The sequence below is a fragment of the Peromyscus eremicus genome, chromosome 10, assembly GCF_949786415.1.
Source record: "Peromyscus eremicus chromosome 10, PerEre_H2_v1, whole genome shotgun sequence".
NCBI lineage: Eukaryota > Metazoa > Chordata > Mammalia > Rodentia > Cricetidae > Peromyscus > Peromyscus eremicus.
Genome location: NC_081426.1, coordinates 59461994 through 59489954, shown reverse-complemented (window position 1 = coordinate 59489954; position 27961 = coordinate 59461994). Strand labels below are relative to the sequence as shown.

General features: G+C 45.6%; 1 protein-coding gene across 1 annotated transcript in view; it reads right to left on the bottom strand.

Annotated features, from left to right (window-relative positions):
- Positions 1 to 27961, bottom strand: part of Limch1 (LIM and calponin homology domains 1) — an 89036-nt gene that overhangs the window by 48417 nt on the left and 12658 nt on the right. The window contains exons 4-14 of the mRNA XM_059275937.1: positions 26055 to 26307; positions 24892 to 25155; positions 16758 to 17057; positions 14101 to 14343; positions 13238 to 13564; positions 11652 to 11767; positions 11438 to 11549; positions 7143 to 7178; positions 2471 to 2600; positions 869 to 1026; positions 274 to 682 (exon numbers count right to left, since the gene is read on the bottom strand). Coding sequence (XP_059131920.1) covers positions 274 to 682; positions 869 to 1026; positions 2471 to 2600; positions 7143 to 7178; positions 11438 to 11549; positions 11652 to 11767; positions 13238 to 13564; positions 14101 to 14343; positions 16758 to 17057; positions 24892 to 25155; positions 26055 to 26307 — 2348 coding nt within the window. The remainder of the gene's footprint in view (positions 1 to 273; positions 683 to 868; positions 1027 to 2470; positions 2601 to 7142; positions 7179 to 11437; positions 11550 to 11651; positions 11768 to 13237; positions 13565 to 14100; positions 14344 to 16757; positions 17058 to 24891; positions 25156 to 26054; positions 26308 to 27961) is intronic.

Here is a 27961-nt window from a genome sequence, read left to right as displayed (position 1 = left end):
CCAGGACTAGGCCTTGCTTATGGAGAAGACTTGTCAATCACAGAGAGTCCACTAAGAGTAACAACAGTACTTGATTAAGGGAACGCCCGTCCCTTAAGTATCTGTGGACCAAACCGCCTGAAATATAAATGCATTACTGTCAGTGTTAACGTGTTTGGCTTTTGTTTGATAAAAATTATTGCTTTTTTTTTTTTTTCTCGAGTCAGGAAGCCTTCTCTCCACAAACTACCCAGAGTTCGCTTCCCATTTTTTCTCTCAAAGAACTCATCCTACCTTAAAAGTCTTCAGAACCTCTTGGGAGCTTTTGGGCTGCGAGTAAGGCTTGGGTGTCAGCATAGGCACTGCATGGGGGGCGACGGTTTTGCTTGGAGACCCACTGCCGCCTGCCGCGCTGGTCTCTGGGAGGCCGGTGCGTGCGATGGTCGTTTCAACCGTGGCAGTGAACTTGGGTGGGGGCAGCGACTGCTGCCGCAGGTACTTCATGGGGCTGGGGTCATTCGGGAAGGAGGACAAGTTTGGCTCCGTGGAATGGCTTCTTTCCAGAATTTTTGGCATTTCCAAGCGTTCGAGCAGAGCCTCACTGATGGTGAACCTCTCGATGTACTGCTGGAGGATCCCCTCCGCCTCCTCCTGTGACCGAGCGTTCTTATACGCCTCGTGCAGTTCCCGCTCTCTCCGCTCTCTGTAAGGTGGGGCACGGGAAGAAGAGCAATGAATGGAGCAGCTGGGAAGGTTGCAAAGATCCCCACCAAGGCAAGAGTAAAACCAAACTATAAGTAGCAGCACCGGAGCCTTTGTGATAGCAAACGTCTATGCTTACAAAAAGCACAGCTAGACACTACTGTTCCCCGACAACGGAAAGACCCACTTTTCTTGGACAATCTCTCGGTAAGTTTTGATGCTTTTCCTGCGTTCGCTTATCCCGTCTTCTCCAGACATCAACTTCTCCATTTTTTTCCTTTCCTCCTCCTTCTTGATTAAGTCCTGAGAAGCACTTCTTCTACGGCTCTTCCAACGAGCCAGGTCCTGAGGTGGGGGGGAGAGAGAGAGAGAGATACCATGTTCTTTCTCAGCCTGCACGGAATTCCCTTTCCGTGACTCATAGACCTGTAAGCGGCCGAGGCGCTGTGCTGGGACACCTCCACACGATCCCATGAAGGGCTGGTTGGAACAAGGATGTCTGGAAGGCAGGGAAAGAAGCAGAGAGTGTGCACACGATCATCCACAGGGCAGCTGTTTACCGCAACACTGAGGTGTGGTAGATGCAATCATCCTTTACGTTGCTGGGCAAATTTGAGAGAACTGTCTTACGAGGTAACCTTCATTCTATTCTATCCCCACCTCTGCACTGGAAATAGATATCCTGGCAAGAGAACGGGAGGGATTCATGTACAGTTTTCTCTTGGATGAGGGTAAAGGCGGGGGAAAAACGTGGCTTTGGAGTTGAGCCCCACAGATCCACTGCTTCTATAGGTGTGAATTCCTCGGAATCCTCAGGAGTGGCGGAGGACCTGTCCTACAGGTGGTTGTTATAGCACAATGGTGAGGCTTCTGGGTCAGAGGGCCAAGCTGGAGCTGTGGGAAATAGCCTGGTTCTACCTTACTCACGCACTGTCCGGTTTCCTAGCCTCTCTGAACTCATTTTTATCTTCTCTAAAATGGGGTCGGTTGTTCCAACTCTGCTTACGAGTCGTGGGGTTCAGTGTGGCGTTCAACGTGCCGACACACTTAGGTGCCTAGACTGATAGACATATTGTCATTACACTGTGACAACTTCGGAGAAGTTAACTTTTTGACTAATGGGGGAGGATCAGGTGACCTGCCTGCTCTGTGAGAAGCAAATAAAACGATCCTCTCTCCTTGCTAAGCCCAGGCTCGCCCTGCAGTAGCTCTTTGCTCTCAGCACACTACCTCCAAGCTCTCACCAGCCTCTGGCACCTTCTTTTCCTGGTTTGAATCTTGCCTCTCTATTCACTAGCTGTGGAACTTTGGGCAGCGGTTTGGCTGGGCTGGGATTCTATCTGTGGGTGCTGGAAGCTAACCATTGTTAGTACAGAGTTACTAAACGGGTGGGATGAATTACCCAGAGCAAAGCATTTAGAACAGTGCCTGCTACTGGTCCAATTAACGCTGACAGTTGCAGTCACCGTAGTCATCCATCAGTCTTAAACACAGAATACTCAAGGACAGCACACCGCAGCTCTGTGCCTGCCTCCCACCCGTTCTCTTTGTGACCACCAAGCTTTGGTCCAGAGTACCTGCTGATACACACGAGCGTCAGTTTCTCCTCTCTCCACGTCCCTACAGACCCCTCCTTTCATCTTCCCACTGGTGTGGTCTCCGTCTGTAATGCTGGGGCGGCCCGGCCCTCCCCAGCAGGCCTTTGAAGTCCAAGTCTACCCTCCCAGCCCGGTGGTGGTGGTCGGCTGGGTCCCCTCCCCAGCTGCCCGCGGCCTTGGCCCGAACTCACATCTTGCCATTTGTCGTCCTCTTCCCTCAGCTGGTTATTTATCAGCTGCAGCTGCTCCTGGCGGGCCCTGCTGTGCGGCAGCACCGCTGCCGCCTCCTCCTCACACCGCATGTCAAACATACTCGTGCTCCTGATGCCGAGAGAGAGAGCAAAAACAAAAAGCAAGCGCGATGAGCGAGCGCGGGCGGGCTGCGGGCTCCGTTCGCCACTGAGCGTCGCCGCCTGGGGGCGCTACCGGGCTGAGAGCCGCCGCCGCCTCTTCGCGGCTCCGCAACGGGAAGCAGTCTTACCAGCAGCACAGCCTAGAGGGGATGTCTTTGTCCTCATCGATGACCCCGAATGGGGCAGCTTTCTAGAAAGGTGCCAGATGCGGGCTAGGAGAAAGCATCTGACGGCCTGCACTCTCCTCATTTAAAGGTATATTAATTTAGGGAGAATTTGTGGGGACCGGCACATGGCCACTGCAGTGTAACTTCTGGGTGAAAAGAGAGGGCTGGCCTGATCTAGATGCCCAGGGACAATTTCTTCATCACTTTCAAAAAAAAAAAAAAAAAAAAAGCGTAGGGCCTCAAGATTAAGACACCCACTGTTGCATATTTAAACTGATGCTGGGCATGCTGTGGTTATTTTTTTTCTTCTCTATACAATTATGTAATTGATAGTACATCTTGGGATCAAGAAAATAAGGCCTTCTGTAATAAGCGGATGGGACAAATATATAAATCGGGGTACACTTTGTACCCTAATGTGTTTACAATCGTTTTGGTTTATTTTTTTTTGGTCAGGATATTTTTAACTTACTTTTGAAGGCAAAAAGGGCAGGTAACGAAGACAAGCAAAACCTTTCGGCTGTGTGTGTGTTTGATAAATTCTGTGGGAGCTCCCTAAGACCACGCACGGAGCTCTCAACAGACCTGTTAAGAGCAAGCATTGACGCAGCAGGGAACACAGAAGTAGAGGCCACGCAAAGCCCTCCTCCCCACCCCACCCCCCTTAAAGAAATGATACGCTCTGAGACGGAATGGAGAAGTAATGGAGAAACCTTGAAGGTCCCCTAGGTGTAGAAGATGGCGGTAATCCATTGCGGAAGCCAGCGTAACCTCTAGGAAAAACAAGAACAAAGCCATGCGCTTGGCAACCCTCGGATCCCAGACACGGTCAGGGATGCGCAAACAGCAGCAGCACTGTTGGATGGATCTGCACAGATGGCTGGGTTCCTCGCCCCTTTCTCCAGGTGCTGGAGGTTTAAAATCTAATCTGAGACCTAAAACTCAAAGACTGTCTTCCTCCAGAGTGTTCTAGGAATCCAACTGCAAAGACTTCCTTTTGAATCTGAGGCGTCTGTCAGTACAGGGGTGACGAGGGGCACAGAGGGAAATTAGCTGCTGTTGCCTTCTCTCCTGGGAATGCTGGTTTCCAAAGCGGTGCCTTGTAGAAAAATAAACTTCCCCCTCAAAGGGGAAAAGGGGCTGGGGTCTTTTTCATCTATTTTACACTACTTACTAATATTAAGAAAGGTTTGGGAATTCACAGGGTTAAGAAGTCTAGCCTGTGTTGTTTTGCTTTTTTTTTTTAACTTTAAGATAAAAAAATCATCTAAGTAGGCTTTCTAGAAATAGATTGAAACTCATATACTTTAGAGTTAACAGGCTGGGGTGGGGGAGGACTTTATAGTTAAAGGGGGGCGAGGAGAGGGAAATTTTACCTTTAAAATATCCAATCCATCCACTTATTTTTTAAGGCAAATTACAATTTCTACTAAGGCCTTTGGATGTACAAGCGTCTCTGAGCTGAGTATCTTACAGGACCAAGCAGTCAGCAAGTTGTGGGGAGAGAGGAGGCCTCTGATTCTGCTGCCTGTGAGTTCTAAAGGGCAGAACTCCGGGTTGCCTAGTAGGCGGCTACGCAGTGGCTTCTGCAGGGGTGGGAAGGAAGTAACCGGCTTCTCCAAGGTGTGGGATTCAGCCCGCTCGCTAGCTGTTCGTGGAGGGAACGAGAGGCCTCCACGGCTGCCTTCCTCAGCCTTGATTTTCTGTCTCTGTTCCCACCTCGAAGCTCTGACTTACCCCAGCCCAAACGTGGCCAAAGGCCCCATAATTAAGTGGCCCTCACCTGCCTGCTCCTATAGCAGGAGGTACCATCCCTTCCCCCTTCCCCCCAATTTAAAAGAAATCCTAACAACTTCATCCCTATCCCTTCATTTTAAAAGAAATTCTAACAACTTCCAAAAAAAAAAAAAAAAAGAAAAAAGAAAGGAAATAGCAAAATTGTGACATTTCTTTAATTATTAAAAAAAAAAAGGAACTGAAAAAGTTGAAAATTGACAATAATAGAAAATGGGCCAAGTCACGGTTTAGAAAATGTTCTTCTTCAGTTCAGAGGCTGAACTTCACATCTGAATGCACAAGTGTGGGTCTGGGTGTGGGGTGGGGCAGAGATGGCGTGAGGCGTTCTGGAGAAACCAGCCTCCAGAATACTGTGACTTGGACCCCACCCGTCCTCAGCACCAATACTTATGTCCCAGGCTGTTAGGACACAGGCTGCTGGCTGTAGAGCCCAAGACTCAGTTGGGCACAAGCGAACATTTTTGACCTGCCTCTGGTGGCACCCAAAGATGGTTTCTGAGGCAAAAGTCGGGAGTAAAAAAAGTTCAGAATAAAATGCCTCATGGTGCTCCCAAGATGCAGGCTCCTCTTGCAGAGGCATGTTGAGAGAAGAGGAATGTTCAGTGGAATAAAGTGGGAGGAGGTGAAATTAACTTACAGAGATACTCAGGACGGGCCAGAAAGTGGAGGTTTCGCCATCTCTACGGTAGGTCGACCCTGACTGACATGTTATCAGGACACATTGTGTTGTCACTGGGCTGTATCTTAATGTGTCAATTATTAATCAGTGCAGTTTATGTCAGTAATTGCCTTTCAAGAACTTGGAAAAAGGAGAGGGGAAAAGGTAAGAACCGTACACATCTCTAATTTAAAGATGAACTCTTCGTAGTACCTTTTGATCTTGTTCCCACGTGACTTCACGTCAACCGTGTCTGCTCTAAGCAGTTAATCTGGCACTTTGTATATTTTCAAACCGAACTTCTGGACAAGAAGTTCCTTGACCTCTTCCTGGTCCACAGGACAGTTTTATAAACGCTGGAGAGGGGAGCCCTGCACCCGGTTCCTTTAAACAGCCACTAAGCTTTGCTGTGGCCGAGGTTTCAGAGGCAAGTGTGGGGAAGATCTAAATTCCTTTGAATGTAGTAGTTTTCTTCCCTTCACCTTTTAGGCGTTCCCCAAGATCTGCTTTGGGCAAATTGCACGGCAGCTTTGCATCAGTTAAGAACAAATCCATTCTATCACAATGTTGCTGCTCACCAGATCCGAGTAGTGTCGTACCTGTCAATCTCACACCCTCCTCCTGTCAGGGATGTGAAATATTGCCACTGCGGGGTTTACGAGTAAGAACCGGGACTCAGTCTCAGAGACTGCTTAACTCCGTGAAGCCAGTCAAGCGCAGGCTGAATTTCACCTTTGAGGCATGGAGGTTCTGTCTCCCAGGTAACTAAATAGTTCTAGATTGTCCATCACAACTTGGGGATGGAATATGAATGCTTAGGGCTGAGTCTAAACTAAGCTGACGTCTTCAACACAAACATGGGAATAGCATGATACGAAAACACTGTTTAAAGTCCTTCCTCTGCTCAAACACCATTATTGTGCCATCTGTGGGTTCCACACCCCGATTTAGACTCCTCTCTGTGACGTGGACACCTTGGCTAAGGAGAACAGGCAGCATTCAGCCTTCCGGGGACGGATTCATCTCTGTCAGGCCACACGCTTTTGTGTAACAGATGTCGGAATGAAATATTAAATCCTGTTCCTTAAAAGACCAATTGTTCAGACCTGAGAAAGATATTATTCTGAAAAACCCTTCTGCCTTATGTATCTGGTGCTGAATGATCTGCTTACAGGAAATCCAGCTGCGGGACAGAGTTTTAAGGTCATAGATGGGATAGTTAAGATTCTTCTCAAACTGGGATGTGAGGTGTTGAGTGGGGAAGAGACCTGTGTGTGGGAGGAAAAGCCAGTGGTAGGCAGAGGAACCCAGGTCCTGTTTTATACCCTTGACCCCTTGCTATGCCATGGGACTTGAACAAAACCCCAATGTTTGGGTCTTAAGCATCCCACAGTTTATATGACTCCAACCTGGTAGGGACTTGGGCTTCTGAATCTATAATTAGTGGTTAGGGTTTATTTTCTTAGTTCGGAAAAAAAAAATGTGACTGTAGGAATGACTACTTCATTGTGTATGCTAAGCCCCAGTGCATTAGGGTTAAACTGCAAAAATCCTGACACCCCTTTCCTAACTCCATTAGTTCCATGACTTCCTAATGCAGAAAGGGTACCAACGTCCAAATCAAAAGAGCAACTTGAGCCATGCCCAGCTACGAAAAATGGAAAGCAGAGCTGAAGCATCAGTTCAACATTAGCAGCAGGTTTAAGTTGCTTCCTCCTCCTCCCTGCACGGAACGCACTCTGCCTGGTGGTCCCACACGGTCTGCTGTGGACTGGGCCCACCATGCACCTCGCTGCGGCATCCGGTGCATGCCAATTAGTGGTAAGTAGTGGAAGCATGCATTTTAAGCTAGTGGTTAATGTAATCCTACGAATGCGACGCCACTTACTCTGCGTCATCTGACACAGGAGTTCTCGGACCGTATCTACAAGATCAAATAAAAAAAAAAAATTAGAGGGTTGGCAGAGAGTGGATGATGGGACCAAGCTGAAAAAGCAAACTGGGGGAGAAATCGATTCATGTATACCAAACCTTCTTGGCTGGTCATGCTGAAAAAGAAATGTCATCACACCAATAGCAATATTCATTAGCTACTGAAAAACTAAAGCCTTGATATTTCCACAGGGTATAAAGTTTGTGCTAAAACCCCGAAGAGAAATCAAATAATCCCATGCTGCCCACAAAGAAAAACTCTGTCCAATGTAAACATAAAGAAGCTTAGGTGTAACCCACGATGCTCGGAAAAGGCAGCTTAAAACACAAGCACACCATGGTTGGCTGGTCGCAAACAGTTAAACCGCTCACGCCTCTGTGTCGATGGTAATGGACTGTAATGGGCATGCGACACACACGCACCCTCCCTCAGCTGACCTGATGTGTTAATGCATCTGCACAGACAACATCAAAGACTAGTTCTACAAGAGGAAAGCAGAACTTGTGCACACACAGTCTCATGCTAGTTAACACTGTCCAAATTATGCGTGGGTAAACCCCCAGATTTCTGTTGGAATGGCCACAAGCAAGCCAAGGAAAGGGCTGTTAGGCTCCACCTCTGTGATGGAAGACTCACTCTGTTCTCCAGGGGCATTTCCAGAAGGTGCTAGTTTAAGTAAGAGTCTCAGTGTGCCCCAAATGCCACAATTACAAAGCGCATGATGAGGATCCTCCCCACCAGACAGAGAAAACATAAGCAGCATCAATCATAAGTTCTGTTACCTGGGTTACAGTTAGTAAAAAGGTCTTAGAATACACATATTCAAACGTAGAGCTTGCTAAACCATCTTAGAAAGAGAAGTTATTCTTGAGGGATGATGAATGGGGAACAGCTAACTAGCAGTTGTGTGGTTTCGTGTCACTATCTGGAAGTCTAATTCTTGTCAGATTGAAGCAGAGCATAATTGGACAGTGAACTTGTGCACACACAGTCTCATGCTAGCTAACACTCCTACAGTGTTGGCTTTGGGATATATCTGAATTTCAACTGTTTCTTCACAGAACAATTAACAGCACTCAAAGACATCTGTGCAGATAAACAGATTCCTACAAAATTCTAAGTCTCACTATGCAAGAAGTTTCCTGATTGTCTTCCCTCAGCAGTGGCCAGAGGAGGCCCCTGAGGGTTATTTTGGAGCACTGGAAGGAACAGGCACAGGCCCTGAAGATTGCCTTCTTTTATAGCCCTTTTCTGTGTGCTCATGGATCTAAGGAATTTCCTCTGACCAATCTGTTAAAGGGCACAAATGTAAGTAAAACTGCCTTTGCTGGTAAGAGGAAGATAATCAGCACTTGGGATTCAAGGGGCTTTTTTTCAGTTATCAAACAGTGTTCTCTCTCTCTCTCTCTCTCTCTCTCTCTCTCTCTCTCTCTCTCTCTCTCTCTCTCTCTCTCTCTCTCAGAAGGTTCTTCAATGCAAAGAAGCAGAGCCAGTAGGAATGTGCAGCCTATCAGAAGAGTCAGTTAACCAAGTCTCAATCTGAGGGCAGGGGTATCGGGAAAGGTAACAGAAACAAGTCAGATACTGACTGATGTCTTTACACAACTCCTAGCTCTAACAGAGCATCTCAGAATCCACAAGGATCCAGTGCGAGGTCCCTGTAGGCCAAACTAACTTGAAGCGAGAGCTGACAATGGCTTTTACCACTCACCTAGGACGAACACTCAGCCGTGCGTTCTGCACATAGTAATTACTCAGTAACCCTTTGTCAAAAGGAAACACAAATTCTCAGAGTGTGTTGGTTGGCTCGATTGAGAAGCATGGCATGGGCTGGGAAATGGCTCAGCAGGCAAAGGGGCTTGCCACCAAGCCTGATGACCCGAGGGTTTTTTGTTTGTTTTTGTTTTTTAGTAACTCACATGTTAGAAGGAAAGATCCAACTCCTGCAGGCTGTTCTTTGACCCCTACAGGCAAGTGGGCATTCTCATTCATTCATTCATTCATTCATTCTGTCTCTCTCTCTCTCATACAAACAAACTCCCCAAAATTTTTTAAAGATGTCATAAAGTTCATGGCTCTCTCCACTTACATTAACTATTAATCCTAATATGAACTACAAATGAGTGGCAGATAGACTGTGGTAGGAACTTCCAGGCCTCTTTGACTCTTTCTGTGACTTGTGTAGGCAATGCCTTGAAGTTCCCCTTCAAGGGGTTTTCCACCACGAGCTAAGTTTAAATCTTGGTGCTCTAATTCTGGGGTATGTCCTGAAGTTTGGTTTCCCATCTGCAACAGAAATCCACACTCTCAAAGGTCGTGTGTGTGAAAACCAGAAATGCACCCAGAATGCACCAGTTCCCAGCCTGCAAGCCCCGCCTCCTTCTTTCCTTTCTCTCTGGTTTGCTCTACAGCAGGCCAAGGATCCAGAATAAAGCCTCAAGGCTGGGACATCAGGAAGCTGAGTGACAATGGAGGACAAGGCTGGTCACTCAGTCTCCTTTGTCACAACTTAACCAGCCTCAGCCTGGGAAGCAAGTGGGACCCAAACACTTCGCTTTTCTCCCCGTCATGTCTCTCATTGGTGAAATGAGAGAATATCCACTCAACCTGCCTGTGATTTCTCAGAGGTGAGCTGGGGAGAGAGCAGACACACACAGAAGAGGACACAACTTACTCCACATCTACGGTGGAGCATAGCTACTGTACCTGCTCCCTGGACATCATTGTAGTAAGATTCTACATTGTAATATGATTCTACCATTGTTATTATCCAGAAGCATAGACACTCTGGGTCCAATTCAGCTTATAAAGATGGCTAGGATACTTATTTTTTAAATTTGGATCAGTTAATGCTCTTCCTGGCCCCCACTGTGTCCTTGACCCAGGGTCATCAAGGGCTTTCGAGAAGCAGAATGCCAGTACTTTCTGCTTCATCCTGAACTTAAGAGATAGCAAAGCACTTCTCTCTCACTGCCCAGCATGGGGTAGGTATACCACATGTACACACACACACACACACACACACACACACACACACACACACACACAATTCGTCTCATTAAATGACAACACCAGCTTCCACACATAGGACCTTGAACTCCAGGATCTTAACTCAGAAAGTGGGGTAGAAATCCTGCCACCAGATGGCAGTGAGGTTGGCTAATGCTGAAAACATTGCAAGTTTTATGAAGGTTGTTTGTCTTCTTTGGCCTGAAATCCATAAAACCAAGTAGGTTGGACAGACAGAAGTCTGACCCCTTTGCCAAAGGCTCCTCTGTGAGCCAGGAACAAAGAAGAGTTCTTCACTTAGTCTGCCCACAAGACGAAGATCAAAAAGAATGGTTAACAGGTAAACTCATTAGTCAACTACTCCTCATACCTGCTTACATGCAAAAGAGAGAAACACTCGGCACTGACTGGCCCAGTGCCAATCATTCCATTTCTTCTAGCCGAAGCAGGTGAGTGGCCTTGATACACCGTGATGCATTAGTAATACACTCAAAGCATGTGGCAAGGCCCCGACGGGAGAAATCAAGTCACGGGGCACAGGATAACCTGAGCTCTGATCATTCCTGGGTATACCCTCAGCAGATTACGTTCTGCTGCTATACAAAAGAAACTAGATCGGTTTGGATCTGGGATGTCTAGGGAGCACCCCAGTTCTCCGGCCATCATATCATCTTTTCACGAATCAGCCATCTTGCTCTGAGGGCCTTTTAGTCCACAGCCACTCCAGGAAGAAGCTGTTTTCTTCTCCGACTCCGCTTCTGTTCCCAAAGGCTCCCACGCAGAGGCCAGAGGACATGCTTTAGGGCAACATTTGGTCCAGCCAGTTAGAGACCATTTACTGCTAAAGGAATTCAATCGTGTCATTTACGGACACTAATTAAGGCACAAGTGCACGCAGATGGAGCAGCTGCATAGGAAATCCCCCTTTTAATCCGGCCAGGCCCCTGTCATGCAGCTGGTACTTGGGAAAGGTCCCCGTTCTACTTTTCACCATTGTTGAGGAGGAAATCGAGCCAGTCCCTGCCACATGCAAAGGCTAAAATCTCCATTCAGGCTGTGCTCCCGGGAGCACAGCTCCAATCCTAGTGCAGACGGGCGGACGGGCACATCCCTTTAAGTGACTTTACTCCCCCACTGACTCAGTCACTGACAACGGACAGGGATGCTCAGCTCTTATCTAGGCACACAGCGGCCACACACAGCAGAGGCAGCGTAACACACAAGGCAGGCAGGAGGCTCACAGGGGTCCACTGCACTCCTCCGGTCTTTCTGCTCTCGGCAGCATCTCAGGCTCTTTTTGAATAACTTCTTCACTTTGTTCTCTGCCATCCTGTGGCAGCTGCGTGGGTGTAACTGCAGCCAGAGAGGACAGTTTTGTTATGGGAAGAAGCCTCACCAAAAGCCTGCTTGCCTGTCAGCCACCACCTCTGGGAGGCAGGATATGCTGGGCCTCACCTTCCTCTGTCCTTGGGTTGTCGATTTGAACGCAGACCTGCTCTTCCTGGGACTCCGGCACCGGCGCCAGGCACGGGACCTTTTTGAGACAGTCATCTGTGCCATACGGCACTATCCTAATGTTAATCAAGTAGCATGGTGTCAGGAGACAAAAGGTAGAGGGTTATGACTGAAAGACTAAGAGAGATCCTCGGCTGTCATTCCACCGGCCAGTTAGTAAAGGTGACATAATCAGATGTAGAGGGTAGAGTGTGAGTTCTCCAAAGGCCTAAAACACACCGAGAGGGCCTGGTATGACCTACTCACTGCAGGACTGACTAGTGGCCTGTGAGCACTTGAGGACCCAAAGCCGTATTTCTCATGCAGTTTCTCGCCCCATCCTTCTCTCAGACACAGAAACCCTGACGCCTCACCAATGTGTTCCTAACACGTTTATATGGACAGCTTTTCCTCTTTCGTGTCAACCAGTCTGGAGCTCCAGAGATCGCCTACAGGTCACGGACCGCCTCTCACCTCGTCTGGGTCTCAAGGACAAAGTATTGGGAGGAAGGCTATGTTTTCTTCCCCCATGAAGAACGTCACATGGCCGGGCGGTGGTGGCACACGCCTTTAATCCCAGCACTCGGGAGGCAGAGGCAGGCAGATCTCTGTGAGTTCAAGGCCAGTCTGGTCTACAGAGTGAGTTCCAGGAAAGGCACAAAGCTACACAGAGAAACCATGTCTTGAAAAAACCAAAAAAAAAAAAAAAAAAAAAAAAAAAGACCGTCACATGGCTCCTACCAAGTGGGTGGGATGGAGGTTCTAGGAGAAGCAGGAGAATGAGAAATGTTCTGCTTCTGCCTAAGAGAAGGGAGACCAGATGACAGGCCTGAAATGCCAGAAGAGGGCTTCAGAGGGCCTCCAGGGAAGAGGTGAGTGCAATCTTGTTCTGGGTGTGATTTACTAGACATGTTGAAAGCTTAGGGGGAGGGAGAGCCCCTTTTTAATGGGTCTACTTGGATGTCCAAAACTGAGTTCATGATGTTCCCAAGTACCTTCTAACTGTGAGACAGGAGAGGGGGATGTTGTTACACAAGCCAGGTTTTATGTATTCAGAAGATACATGGGCAGTACCACTATGATATTCCATCTAATTATTTCAAGTCGTTCAACTAATAAAATGGTGTCCAACGGTTAGGCCCAAAAGGATGTCTGTGGAGATCACTGGCCCTCTCGGGTACTGGTTCCCATGACAACAGACTGGAAATAGACACCTGCCATTTAACCTCACGTGTTTCCCCAACGATGGACCCCTAACACTGTTTTTCTGCTCTTCTGTGGAAGAGTCTATCAAATTTATGTCATCTCTGGAAGTTCCTGTAATGTATCTCATCAAACTCTTGGCATTTTGTTGTTGGATGGTTGGTTTTTGTTGAATTTATTTTTGTTTTGTTTTGGGATTTTTTTTTTTTTTTTGGGTGCTGGGGAATCTTGCACATGCTAAGCATATGCCCTACCACAGAGCTACATCGCCAGCCCCAGACAACTTTAAAAGCAGCATTTGACTCTCATGCAGACCTCCTTGCATAGGAGGGAAAAAAAAGTACCTGCAGTCATTCTGTGGACTAAGCATTTGGTCTTCCTTTAAGCCAAAAGGAGCAGTAGAGGAAGGCAACCGGGAGAGAGTCTGGCTTCTGCTGCTGTGACTGACAACCTCCTCATTGTCCCTAGGCCCCGCCTTTCCAATGCTGAGCCGCTTCCAAGTCTGTTGGTCTATCTCAGTCACGGGCCCAAAATGCACAAACTTTTGCCTGGGGCTGGATGCTTTCTTATAGGCCCTTGCTTTTCGGCTGGCAAAGTCATCTCGGATGGCCGTCTCTGCGTTGATTTCTGGTGAGGGCTCAGGGGCACAGGTGTTCTGAGCATCTCCGTCCCTGGTCAGAACCAGAAATCAGTTCCAGGAGATCCCCAAGGCAAGTACAAATCAAGGTGAGGCCGGAAAGCCAAAACTAGATACATGAAGCACACTACTGTGGGTAGAACACAATGGCTTTCCCATCAACCACTCAAATGAAAGGATGATCACTGTTCTTGCTTTGGTAAACAGTGCTTTAAATTTCTGTTGCTTTCAAAGCATTAATTCTAGCACCACATTTGATAGCATAAGAAAATTGTGGGTGCAGTGCCATGGTTAGTTATTCAAAAATCAAGTTGAAATTCTTTATAGTAAGCAAGTCTAGGAGAATAAATAACCACCCTTAGAAAGTCAGCTGGATAAAGAGGATGTTTTCTGCTAACGTGGCTTTTAGTATCAATGCTTCCTCTCATGCAGAACGTGTTCACTTCCAGACGTTCTGCGTTGAGAGAGGCACTCTTTCCAGCCATCAAAATAGCAAATGAAATCTAGATAATTGCTCAGTTCTCTGCATCTTAAATCCTACCACTGTCGGGGGGTGAAACCATGACACACCTTGTCTTTCCTGACACTTTCAATCTCTCCCACGTCTCCAGGTCAGCTTCTGTAATACTGGAGACTTTAATGAAGCTCAGAGCCTCATGGTGAGGGGTCTGTCTGCCCCGGATTCTCCTCTGGGCCAGGTCGTCCTTCTGAAGATCCGGTGCTCTCCTGAAATTCGTTTCTATTGGTTCAATCTCCTGAGTTCTCATGACACAGGCCACTACTGTGTTCCCCTCTTCAGGTTGGTCCTGGTCTCTGTTGATTTGATTGGGGCCCCCACATCATTGGAAAAGACAAGTTCAAGGAGGGGGAGCAGACAAACAGAATGTCAAGCATGGAAACTTAGAGGCTGAGGGCAGAATGCAACCACAGGAACATCCTTTTCCTCCTCAAAAACATGGGATTAATAGAGCTGTGAGCATCTTCATAGAACAGGACCTGGGGTCCTGCACATGCTAGGCAAGTGCTCTAACACTGGGCTACATCTCCAGCCCTTTGTGCTACCCCTTTAATACTATAATAAAGCAGATGTTTTTCCTTCCATCTGTGATAGTCTCTAGCTTGTCTAGGAAGGAAAGCCAGGGCTGGCTAAAGACTGCTGACGATGGTTATGAGATTTCAGTTAGATGCTCAATTCCCACACTATTCAAGTCACTATAATGAATTCGAGTTTTCTGATTGAATCTCTCAGCCCTCTTAGAATGCTTTTTGCTACATCAGTAAATGTCAGTAATGAGCTTGGCATGATCCACACTCTAGGATTATTTTGGAGATAGCTGGAACATGGTTCGGATGTGAACATCTCAACTGTAAATCCCCAACGGCCTGAGAGTAGAGTTAGGTTGATTCTGAACATTGAGCCTCATTCTCTGTTTCATACATTAATCTGGGTTGGCTACTATAAGCACAAGAAGAGAGAATATACACTCTTTTCTCTGGGTAGTAACTATTGACCTTTCTGAATGCTGAACTGATATTCTCAATTGTTCTACTAAATTTAATGCAGGTCGACACATGTAATTTAAAGCTGTGTCAGCCATATACTTCAGCAGTCTATCACACTGAAACACAGTCTTTTGTGTGTATGTACCAAGCATAATGGTGCACATCTATCTGTAATCCTAACATTTGGGAGATGGAGACAGGAGGAACAGGAGTTCAAGGCCAGTCTCGGCTTGCAAGTTCCAGGCCCAGACTGGGCTACACAAAACCCTATGTCCAAAGTGAAGCAAAACACGTATAACAACAAACACCAACTGTTTACCAAAAGTTCGATAGTTTTGCTTATAGAGTGAGTGACTTTTAATTTGGAAAGTGCAAGAGAGAGAACGATATTCTTAGTTCCACAGACTTCAACTCTCTAAAATGATGGGCAGAAAAATAATACAATCTGAACTCCGATTTTGACATAAGGAAAACCCACAAGATGATACATTTTGCAGGGTGAAATTCTGCGAAGCAGACGCCTTGGCTGTTGCCACGCTCTCTTTGTACACAATTCACTGGCCAGAGCCCACATGACTACAACTTTCCTTCCTCAGGTCACCCCAACATGTACCAGCTGAGCGCCTCTCATCTGAATACTTTACATCAGCAGCGCTTTGGATTCCAGATTTTTAAAATTTTGGAATCTTTTGCACATACGCAATGAGATATCATGGGGGTGGGGCTCAAGTCTACACATGAATTTCATTTATGGTTCATACACACTCTATGGACATGGCCCAAAGGTGATCTGTATACAGTTTTCTTTAGTGCCCCTGTGTTCTGACTGTGACCTGTCATATGACGTCAGGGGTGGGATTTCCCACTTGTGGAAATGTCAGTCTCTAAACATTTTTGGATTGGGGGCCATTTGAACCAAGATGATGGGAGAAAGATGGGAGGAGGAAATTCACTTGAGAATGACTTCTCCCACAGTACTCATGGAAGTGTGTTATAGGTCCGAGAAGGGATGTGCATGTGTGTGTGCACATGTGATTGTGCAGGCACGTGTGCATGCATGCATGCATGTGTACATATTTGATGTGTGTGAATACATCTGCTCCTGGGCCATGACAGGCATGTGGAGGTCAGTGTGCAACCACAGATGCTGAGCCTCTTTCCCCCTTGGTTGAGACAGGCTCTCTTGTTTACTGCTAGATGCTAGGCTCGCTGCCCTGCAAGCTTCTGACAATTCTCCTGTCTCCATCTCTCATTGCCTGGTCGCTAGGAGTGCACTGGATCACAGACACTTGTGCTACTGCTGGGAATTTATGTGGGTTCTGGGAATCGGAACTCCAGTCATTAAACTTGTATGAGAATCACTTTACCTACTGAACCATCTGCCCAGCTCTGCTTTGTTTCTTACGAGAAATATCCACCATTATTTGTCCAAGTGATCTTGCTTGTGCGAGAGAAGAAAGAACAAGCTTTGTTTTTCTCCTTCCATCTAAAAAGTTGTTAATATGAGACGCTAATAGGAAGGTAATGGCTGTTTTCTGCCCCCTTTGAATGGAGTGGAGCGCCCTTGAGTGTTGGCCGTTCTCTGATAGGCAGTTGGACATGTCTAGGTGGCTAGTGACGCGAACTTACAGCACCAGAGGCTGAAAAGTGGGGATGGAGACTGTGTACAGATCACCTGTGCTTAATTGTGATCTCTCTTTCACACACACAGAATGCACACACACCTTTTACACTCCAGATTTTTCTTGACTGACCGTCCCTTTGAGACCCGTTTGCTGCCACCTGCCTTCTCTCCGTCTTTTTTTTGGTAAGGTCCATACAGGAGCTGATTAAGGGGCACCAGTGGCTTGCTCTGGTTCATCCTTGCCCTCCTTGCAGCAAAGTCGTCTTTCTCAAGGTCAGGCAGTCGACATGCGACTTCGTCTTCTGACTCTGAGTCTCTGCCATGTTGGGTCAGGAAAGGGTTTTCCTTCCGAAGGATGATATCACGAGTAGCTTCGTTCTCGTCACTCGATTGCTTTTGACTGACAGAGCAAAATCAAACGGAACTCCACATGTGATCAGACCAAAAAACTTTCAACTCCCCATCTCCAGGCAATCGCACTGTTATTGAAAAGTCCTCTCAATGCTGTTAGTTCAAAGGGCATCGCCGCCTTATTTTAGTACAGAGCCGCAACATTGTTAGGATAGGCTTACAATCTTGAATTCAGCCGGATACAAACACTAAAAAGTCATGGAATTTGCAGGACTGCATGAGCATCCATAAAAGCAAAATCCTAAATGGCTCATAAAGTGACAATCCAAATTCTTTTTGTGAAATTGGGAAAAAACACAGGGAGCTTATCACTGCCACTTTTCTTTATGAGCACATTTGCCACGCACACAGTAGGCACTCAGCTTGGTCTGGGCTGAGAGAGCAGAAGAATGAGGCCAAGAAATGAATCTGGAAGAAAACTCATGAAGGAAGCCATGTGCTAGGATACAGGACATGTGCCCACTAGAAAGCCCAAGGAAGGTCTTTTGGGAACCAACTGAGCTGAGCGGAGGCATGTGAACTAGATCGGGACCACTCAGAGGATGGCACATAAGCTGATCAAGCCCTGTATTCTCCCATCAGCGCCTGCTTCCTCCCCTCCATCCCTCAGCGCTCCACCTCCCAGATCTGCTTCCTCCCTATTGGTGGAAGTGGAGTACAGCATGGTAAAGGCATTCTGCCAAATGACTGCTACAGATGATTTCCATTTCCAAAGGAGTCTTGAAGGCCCCTTAAAACCAGCAGCTTTAAACTGCTAAAGACAATTTGATAGTGATATGTCAGGCAGCAAGCCTTAGGACCTCTCTTATTTTTTCTTTTATGTCCTGGGGCGGCAGGCAAGGCAGCAATTGTGTTTAGGCGGCATTCAAAGAAAATCTCATCCCTCCATCCCTTTCAAAGACCAGTTTCATTTTTAAATCACAACCTGTGCTGGAAACTTTATTCCCCAACCGTTTATTGTATTCTCAGCCCATAAAGATGACAAGCAAATAAAAATAATCCAATTTCTACAGAAGCATACCTACTTTGTATGGGCTTTTAGAAAGATGATTAAAAGTTCTTGAGCTGAGGACCTAGCAGAAGAGCAAAATCATTTGATTTCTTAAAAAAAAAAAAAAGTGTACTTATTTTGTATGGATTTTTATGAAAGGTAATATAAAGTTTCCAAATGGAGGATACGGCTTAGTGGCAGAGCACTTGCCTAGCATGCACACAAACCCAAGTTCAATCAGTAGTACTACACCCCACCTTACCCCCGCTCCCACTACCAAATGTGTTTAAGGTCAGGCAAGATGGCTCAGTGCGTGAAGGAGCTTGCTGCTCAGTGTGACAACTTTCTGATTCCTGGAACAATGTGGCAGGAGAATTGACTCCTATAAATTGTTCTCTGACCTTCACTATGTACACTATAGCACAATGGCATGAACACAAACACATGCGCGCGCGCGCGTGCGCGCACAAACACACACACACACACACACACACACACACACACACACACTAAATGTTCAAAAAATTTAAAGACTAAGTTCTTCATCATCAAAGGACAAACTCATGTCAAGAATGACCACAGGAGGAATTAACCTGGCTGAGGACAGAAGCAGTGACCAGACCATCTTCTCTGGTTGACCAGTTGGTCCACTGTTATTCTGTACTATTCGGCTGCAAAGGAGGTCATTACCATGGAATGACAGCAGATTTTCTGAGATTTGAAAAATCAAAATGTGCTTGGTCATATTCACAACACCTTTTCAACATTAGCCATTGTTCTCAATAAGATTTTAAAACACAGATGTGTGTATGATGTTTTACTTCTCAATAAATTTATTATTTACAGTATTGAATTGTGCCCTTAGAGTTGTACACTCAACTCTCAGTCTCCTGCCTAGTCCCTCCCTAAACTGTGTTCACTTTCCTTTCCTGAATCTTTGGTTGACATGTTTGGCAGAGATCAACTTGGATTGGTCAAAATGGCTATGAAGAATAGTTAGTAGAAAATGACAGACCACTGAATCTCTTCAGTCATTATGCAAAAGTAAATTGATTATAGTGATGCTGGCCAGTGGATAATGAGCATACACTATGTCCTACACAGTGATTCTAAAACTAAAACTGAATGGCCTAGGGTATACACTTTTCCTCATTTTATCAAGTAGAAAGTAAGATTAGGCCAAGAAATTTGCACAAGGTCAAAGAGCTGGTGCATAAATTCGAATACAAATTAAGGCAGGCCGGGTCCAGAGGCCCTGCTCCATGACAATGAATAGACCACTGTGCTACTGATTGGACAAACAACAATGCCAGGAACAGCTTTGAAAGCAGAGCACCATATCAAAAAAAGGAAAAGAAAGAAGGGGGGGGGGAAAGCACTATCATTCCTATGAGAACAGGAAAAAGGGAAGTAATTTGGTTACTAAATAAAGGGATTTTTGTGAGTTGGGCTTAGAATAGAGTTGTAAATTGCACTGCACAGAACATGGAGAGGACTGATGATAGCAGAATGCTAACTAGTCACACCTCCCAACTTTGCTCAGCATTTACTATTATACAAACCCTCTCCTTGACAAGCACCTCACACAGTCTCGCACCCCTGTGTGGGGCAGATCATCAGGATGAATCAAGTCTAAGACTAAAATTCTTTCCATTTTTTGACTGCGAGGCCTGGTCTTCATCTCTGGAAGAATGTGTTAAAATAAAAAGTATGCATGTATGCAAATGGCCCTGCCAATTTACAATGCCAATCTGAGCTGTGCAAATCTGGTACCTTATGCATCTTGCAGGCCCAGCTGGGCTGCAAATTCCCCTAGTGTTTCTTTCTAGGCTGACTGCCCAGTGTGGCAGGACTTGTTTCAAGTGATCTCAATTTAGATATGCGTGCTTCAAAGAAGAGACTGAATAAAGTTTCTGTCAATGGCCACTTTAAGATACTCCCAGCTCTGGAATATCTCTACTCCAACTGGAAAACTGTTACTATGAGCAATTCTTGTTCATTGTATGAATTCTATAAATTCAGAGCTTTGTGGCCATCTCAGAGAAATGAAAAATGATGTAAATTATTGGCTGGCACTACTGACCACGATATAAAAATGCATTGAAGGCAGATATGTAGAAGAATGGTCACAAGTATCTATGAACCAAAAATATTTCAATGACTTCTATTCTGTATTACTTAGTCCTTCAAGGCAGCCTATTGTTAAACTCTGATACAGTTTTAATTTTCAATAACTACCAGTCTGAGAAGCTGGTGCATAGACTGATGACCAAGAGAACCCTACAAACCAGGAATTATGATATCTACATTGCAGAGAATATTAAAGTCTCTAGTTCAAGTTTTACGAACTTAGTTAAGTAACTTTAACTAACCATAAGCATCAGTCAGACTGCTCAGACTTACATTTACTGATAGGGTTGGCAGTTGCTGGGTGGACAGTGCTCACTAGAAGTAATACAATCCATATGTAATTTGCAATGCAGAAGCCTAGCGGGCCCCGAGGGCACAGGTCTGCAATCACAGCTACTTGGGAGGCTGAGTTAGGAAGATCACAAGTTCAAGACCTGGTTCAACTACGGAGAAATGCAGAGCCCAGCTTATGATCTGGCAACTCTGCCAGTCTCATCTAAAAACAAAACAAAACAAAGGAATGCTGTCATGATAAGAGAGATTATGGATTAAAACTAAGGAATGGGCAAAGGGGGCTGGGGAGATAGCTCTGTAGGTGAGCCCTTGCTGTACAAGCAAGAGGACCCAACTTTTAATTCACAGTACCCACTTAAAGGGGAGTAGCTGCACATGTACTCATAATCTCAGACTGGGGGGAGGGGCAAAGACAATGGCATCACTGGGACTTTCTGGCCACCAGCCCAGCTCCAGATTCAATCAGAGACCCTGCTCCAAGGGCTAAGATGGAGACTGACAGAGCGACATACTCGATGTCCTCCTCTGGCCTTTGCATGCTCAAGAGCACAAACACGCACATGCAACACACACATACACATACACAAAACAGAAATAAACTAAGGAAGAGTTGGCATTCTCTTTCACCCCTTTTCCTTGGCAATGAGCAGACAGCTTGGCTTGGCAGTGAGTCTGTTCTATTGAAAGAAACTGGGCTCTCCAGAAAGGCCTGTTCGTTCTCTTGGGAATGTCATGGGCAACAGCAGAAACCTCCCTGTTACCCTGTCTCCAGGCACAGCAGACACATGCAGAGTCACAAAGGTCATGCCTGTGTCTGTCTGGTCCCTAGACTGGGGGATCTGTGCAGAAATCAGCAGGAAGCCAGCATCTGGTCCAGCGGGCCACGGAAGAGTAAGTATGTGTCTGGCACTGGGCTACATCTGTTCTTCCTCCAAAGAGTTCTAAAATGTCTCTTGTCCCTTGGAGGGTTGTCTCCCTCTGTCATTAATTACCATGTGGTTGAGAAGATTCACAGACTAGTGGAAAATACTGAGTGATGAAACACGTGCAAATAATTAGAAGAGAAGTACGGTCACGTGAAACCTATAATTCAGTTAAAAAATGTACTTCTCCAATGGGAAACACCAAATAAGAGAACTCAAATCTCTATGGTATTTTAATTTAGGGGGAAGTGAATCTTGGTTCTTATTTTACCCTCTTAAAAACAGAAATCTGGCTTCTTTGGCAGAATCTTAGGGGGAGGAGTAATTAAGTTAACATGATCATAAAATAAAACAGAAGAAAAAGCAGTTTATATGCTATTTTTTTAAACTTTGATGGAAATTCTAATAAATATTAACTGCCACATGTCTACTGAGAAGTCTTATTTTCTGTTCCTTGATGCTAAGGTACCTCCTGATTCATTTTTTCACAAGCAGTATGGGTCCTATTGGCTTCCAACCTCATGGGAAATGGAATGACATGCACCTTTGCTCTGTGTATATATTGGCTTAAAAGTAATGCACAGATGTATGTGAGGATCCGTGGGAAGGAAAGAGAAAAGTGGCCTGGCTATAAAGGTGTCCCCCACCCTCCTGTGTATGTCCCTTTCTTGTACAGCATATGCCTGACAAACAGCCCTTCCCAACTGAGCAACAGCCCTCAAGAAATATCTTTAGCTTCTTGCTGGGTCCAAAAATGTAATGGCCAGAATCCATCTGGATGTCAAAACAAGAGACTTGAGGTCAAATGCTCTGAGAGACACTGGCATAGCTCAATGATTTATAGTCTTACGTTTCCCCACACTGAGACTACACACACACACACACACACACACACACACACACACACGCACACCCGTCATGATTTGCAGTTCATTCCAGTCAAGCAACGTTTTGCCACATTAAAAGCAGGACCCCAAGTGCGGATAAACTGAGAATGACTCCCAACTCTACTGTGCCTTGTAAAAGGTTAAGTGACAAAAACTAGACACGCTGGGCTGGTGGCATGGTGCATGTGGCTTGGGGAGTGAGCTAGCCGCTGAAGGACTGTCTAGCAAATGAACTCTTGGTGACTGAAGCGGATGAACGGTGCTTCTCTGCGGGACATTCTCTAGGAATATTCATAGCTGCCCCGACACCATTTTAAATGCTGTGAGAGAAGGTCTGAGGTGGGATGACGCTAACAAGCTGCAGACTTCTGCTTCAGAGTTAACACGGATGACACAGGTAAGAAGTAAATCAGGTATCACCAACCAAACAAGCATGGAAGCATAAATGACCACCTAAATACAGGATCTCCCCCCACCAGAATCACATTTTAAAGCACAACTCTATGTTTGTATGCTGAGCGAGAATCGTTATCCAAGAACTCAATGTTTTATTATAAAATACGCTTCTCACTGAGTGGCACAGGTCACTGAGGGGACTCCCAAAAGTACACAACTGTGTCCTCTGTCATCTTATTCCTGTGTGTGCCCCGAAGCACCCTGCCTTTCCTTGCTCACCCTCTACTGCTCTTTCAAAGACTGCAAAGACAAAGATTTTCTTGATGAATTTTAGCTAAAAGACTTCACAGATATGTTAAAAATAAGGTATATGCATCCGAGACGTAGAAACTTAATTTTGCAGGTTTGTGCCCTTATCTGTATAACTTAGTAATACTCTGATTGTGTTCTAAGATTAAAGAGGGGAGTCGGGCAAGTTTGAAAAATGGTGCAGGGTGAGGGCATGGTATTCATTTCTGTATTTAGCTTTTAGCTTGGTCTCTGGGATAGGCAGATGTTTGGAAGAAACAGGAAAGTATATTTCCAACACAGCCAAAGAATATTTGGATATTCAGAAGACACAGTGTGATATTATTCTTCATTATTTCAGAGACCTGCTTATAACACAAGCAGACTTTACACCAAAATTTCTAGATACACATACATGTTTAAGGTAGGAAGATTAACTGTGGGATACCATCAACGGGGAAGGAATATATTCTTTTTGGGTGTTTTAAAAAAAAATCAACACAAAGCTATCTTACAATTAAATAGATAAAAGCCAACACTGAATACTTCAGTCAAGAACTAGACCGTGGAACTAACCATACAGGGCGCATACAGAGAAATATATGTGTGGGAGGCAGATGCAGTGCTGTGGTCAGAGGACCTGACTCTGGCTGCCAGGCCAGCTCCGGCCAGCTCTACAGGTCACTTACCATCTTTGCTATGTTTTGAAGGTGAACTGTCACCTGAACACCCACTGGCTTATGTGTTTGGTGACCTGATCTCTAGACGGTGACACTGTTTTGGGAGATAAGACACGGGATCTGACTGGCAGAAGGGAATCACTGGGAACAAGGCTTTGGGGGCAGGTGGGGGAGGGGCTGTAGCCGGACCTTATTGATCCCATTCTCTACTGCCTGCCACAATAAATCCAGCTGTCTCGTGCTCCTGTCAATACGACCACGCTGCTCCCACCTCCACACTCTCCCTGACACGATGGACTAAGATATCCCCTGAGACCATGGGCAAAAATAAATCACTCTTCCCTGAAGTGGCTTAGGTCAGGTACTTTTTCTCACAGCACTAGGAAAGTAATATAATATAATCACCCATCCTTTGTTTCTCCTTTTGAAAAAAGTGAGTGTATTAGTGACTTTTTTTTTAAATGAAAAGGAATTTCAAGTGTCAAATTTCTCAGAGCATCCATTTGTTACATAAGCATTGAATGCACGATTATTTGTGAGGATCACTGTGGTTCTTATAAGAAAAAAAAACAAGCTTTTCGACCCCACCCCACCCCAATAAAACTGTAGACCTGTAGAATTTCTTGGCTTTGATTGTTAAAACACTTCATCCTGCCTATCCTTCAAAGCCAGAAGCACTGTCCACTAATGCCTTTAGCTGCAATGACATCCCTGTTCTGTTCTTAGCTTCTGAATCACCATGCTTTAGAAAATACATCGACACATCCAGTCCTTACTACTCCTTAAAAGAATGTGTATTTTTGCCAGTCAGTTATTCTCTGTGAATAGACTGCCCCCTATTTCAAGACACTGAACATAGTCTAATGATGGGTCGGTCACATGAGGTAATGAGCCATTTAGGAGTAGTATAAAAGTTAACAAGACACAGGCAATAGGAAAATAAAATGTTATTGCTAGGTAAACCCTGCAGCCCATAATAACTGACCACAGGGATGGCGTCTAATGAAGCACAGAGGAGCTCACACTTTATCTCCACTTTAACTAGCCAAGGACTTAGCAGAGACATGCCCCAAGGCAGAATATCTATTTCTATTTGTCCAGAGCAGGGAAGAGTAATGCGATGGACATGTAGCAACTGGGGAAACAAGATGAGAAGTCCAACTTGCTAGATGGAGTCCAAACCTGCGGGCATGCAGAAGGCCAGCCAGGCCAGCCCTCAGCTGGCAGAGCTAACCTGGAAAAGCGCTGTGCCGCGGGCATGACCTTGATCCCAGCTTGCTCCAGCTTTCGGCGCTTTTGGCTTTCCACGGCATCTCTGTCTTCAGGAACGGCAATCGGTACCGCAGCAACAACCTCAGGAGACTGTTCCTCACCATGGCTGGGAGGAGGTTCTAACCCACCGTGAAGCCACCCATCCAGGGCCGTCTGGCTGCTGGGGTCATCTTCACCAGGAGACCCTGCTTCACTCCCCTCCTCCTCCTCTATTGTTTCAGGATAACTAGTGAGTTGGACAACATAGTTTACTAAGCTAACAGACAGGTCAGGGAACAGACCGGACATCGCTTTCAAGACATTCTGATATCACTTTTAACTAAAAAAAAAAAATTAACAATCACAGCCCAGAATGGGATCCTGCTAATGTGAGGCCAACTTAGTGTAGCTAATTAATACAAGGCATTTCTCCTACACACTGAACAAGGACTCTTGTAAACTTGATACTGAAAGCAAAAAACTTCTTCTGCTGGAAAGGTAAAATTCACTGGTTTTGATCAATAAGCAAAATTTTTAACTAAACATTTCCTCAGTGAAAAAAATCATAGATAATAAAAATGAGATAGTAAAGTCCTTATAAGGTTACTAAAGATGGGGACTGTTTCTTACTGTTTGACTATTGGGTCCCCAAGTCCTAAAAGACCGCACCCAGCATGTAATCGATACTCAGCACTTAACAAATACTTGCAGAATAAAGATGTACCTTAATACGGAGATTAAGGAAACAGTTTCCTTCTCTAAACCAAACGTAAAACATGTCTTCTGTTTATTCTGACCCTTGTCTACACTCGATTGTCAAGGCCCATCGGTGCTGTTCTCTCGACTTTACCTGCTCTACACGAGAGCATCAAGACTCTTTGTGCACAGTCTTTGTACCTCCACTGTAACGGGCTCAGAAATCGGGCAGCCTCCACAACAGGACACACGTGACATGTGTGTTTTCCACCTTCTGTCAACAGAACCGGCCCAGAGCATCCGCTCCTCAGCGGAAGTATTTCTTGGGTACCTTACTCTGTGCCAGGCACGGCGCAAGAAATCGGTATTCTATGACAAGCTCTCCGGGATGCACTGGCCACTTACTTTCCTCCAAAATGGTGCATCGAAGTACTGAAACCTCATTCCTACCTGAAGGGCCTTTCCCCGCCCAGGGGGGAGGTGGCCGTGCTCCAGCTCTTCCTGTACTCCTCCCGCTCCACCTTCTTCTTTCTCAGAGGCGCCGGGACATAGGCGGTCTGGTTGCTTTTGTTCGGGAGGTACTGGTTAAAAGGCACTGCAGACTTCGGCTCGCCATGGGAAGTCCGTCGTGCAGACATATCATCTTTCTTCACATCCGGCAACTTCCGGTGCGGCAAGTCGGATTCAGAGTCGCTTCCTCTTCCTGGCAAAGGAAGGATAAAGGCTGGGAAAGTGTGTTGGGCTAGCAGAGACGCGCAGTGGCATCTCCAATACAATCAAGGGTAACTCTTGAGTGTTCTGGAATTCATACCTTGAGCTAGTAACTTGGAAAATGTCTACATTAACCTCCTCTGGAAAGAGGCCTCAATTTCAGTGAGGAAAAAACCAAAAAAACTATACACATGTTTTTTTATTGGAGGTAGTAGGGTGGTAGTAGTTTTTGTTGTTCTCTCTCTCTCTGTCTCTTTTTTTTCCGTAGAGATATGCTTAAATGTGTCTGGAATTACACTAAATGACACAGTTGTGTGGACTTGTTTGCCTGCCAAGCCTTGCGCTTTGGCCACTCTCAAAAGAAAATCTCATCAGTTCTCCAGTGGGGTTTTTACTGATGTCTAGCCAGAGTGTACTGTCCTAGACATTGTGACAAGTATGCATTAGAAGTGATTTGTCATCCTGTGCCTTTCACTCTGCTTCAGAACACAGAGAAGATGCGAATTATCTAGTAGCAAAGACAGATAAGGATGGCAGAGCTTAGAAAAGTGACCAGTTGGACTTCACTGAGGGTTGACCTTCCAAGAGGTTACACCTTCTTCTACACACTTTTCCCAGTTCCCTGAGCTGGGGACAATCTTCTTCCTACTGTGGCTACCAACCCATGGTCATGTCTTCTCTCCCCAGATATGGTTCTTTCTCCCTTTGTTTTAAGAACCAGAGTCGCCCAGTATACAGCTTCTAAGGCATGCCATTGCAGCCAATGGGCATCTCACACTCAGATGGAGACATGAATTAGTTTGGCTGAAAAAGTGTTTTGTTTTGTTTTGAATGCAAAGGAGTCCAGCTCTGCCAACACCAGCCTTGCTCCTAGAGCACAGCCCCAGTAACTGTAATATATTCTTTTTGAAAAGCCCAAGTCTCATGTTGTTAGATTTCTAAGGTCTATTAGAATGAAGACAAACACAATCACATGAGTAGCTGCTATTATAAAGCTGGTTGAAAACTCTTAATCAATGAATGAGAGCATGACATCATTCTGACTCTGTTGATAACAAAGACATTTATGCTTAGGAAGAGAGCCAAGAGCCGCAACAAGGCAGAGGGGGTAGTAAGTATGTAAGGTTAGAGCCACTCCATCTCCAGCTCTGTTATTTATTAGTCTTGTTAACCCGACTACTAATCTGTAAAGTGAGGGTAACAACGCCATCTGCTTGATGGGACTACTGGAAGGGTGGAATCCACCTACAACTATTGGCCCAGTATCCGGTACCTAGTGTTTAATACACGCCGCCCACTCTTTATGTCCTAACAGTCTGGGTCCATCACACAGGCGCTGTGGCTTCCTAAGTTTGTCTCTAACACACTTAAATGTCCTCTTCTGTGAGACTGGAATGAAAGGATTTGCCCCAAAGATTAGACAATAAAATGATGTTTAAGAGACCGTAAAAGTTAAAAAGCACTGGCTGTGAACAAGTTGTTCATTGTATGTGAAATATTCAGACTATGAATTATTCATGGCACTTACTTACGGTCTCTCTTCTGAAATTTTGGCCACTTCCTGGCTTGTTAGTGTTTGATTCACTACTTAGCCCCTTTCCCACCACAAGTTTTAACAAGTATATCTGTCAGCCAAAATAAAATGT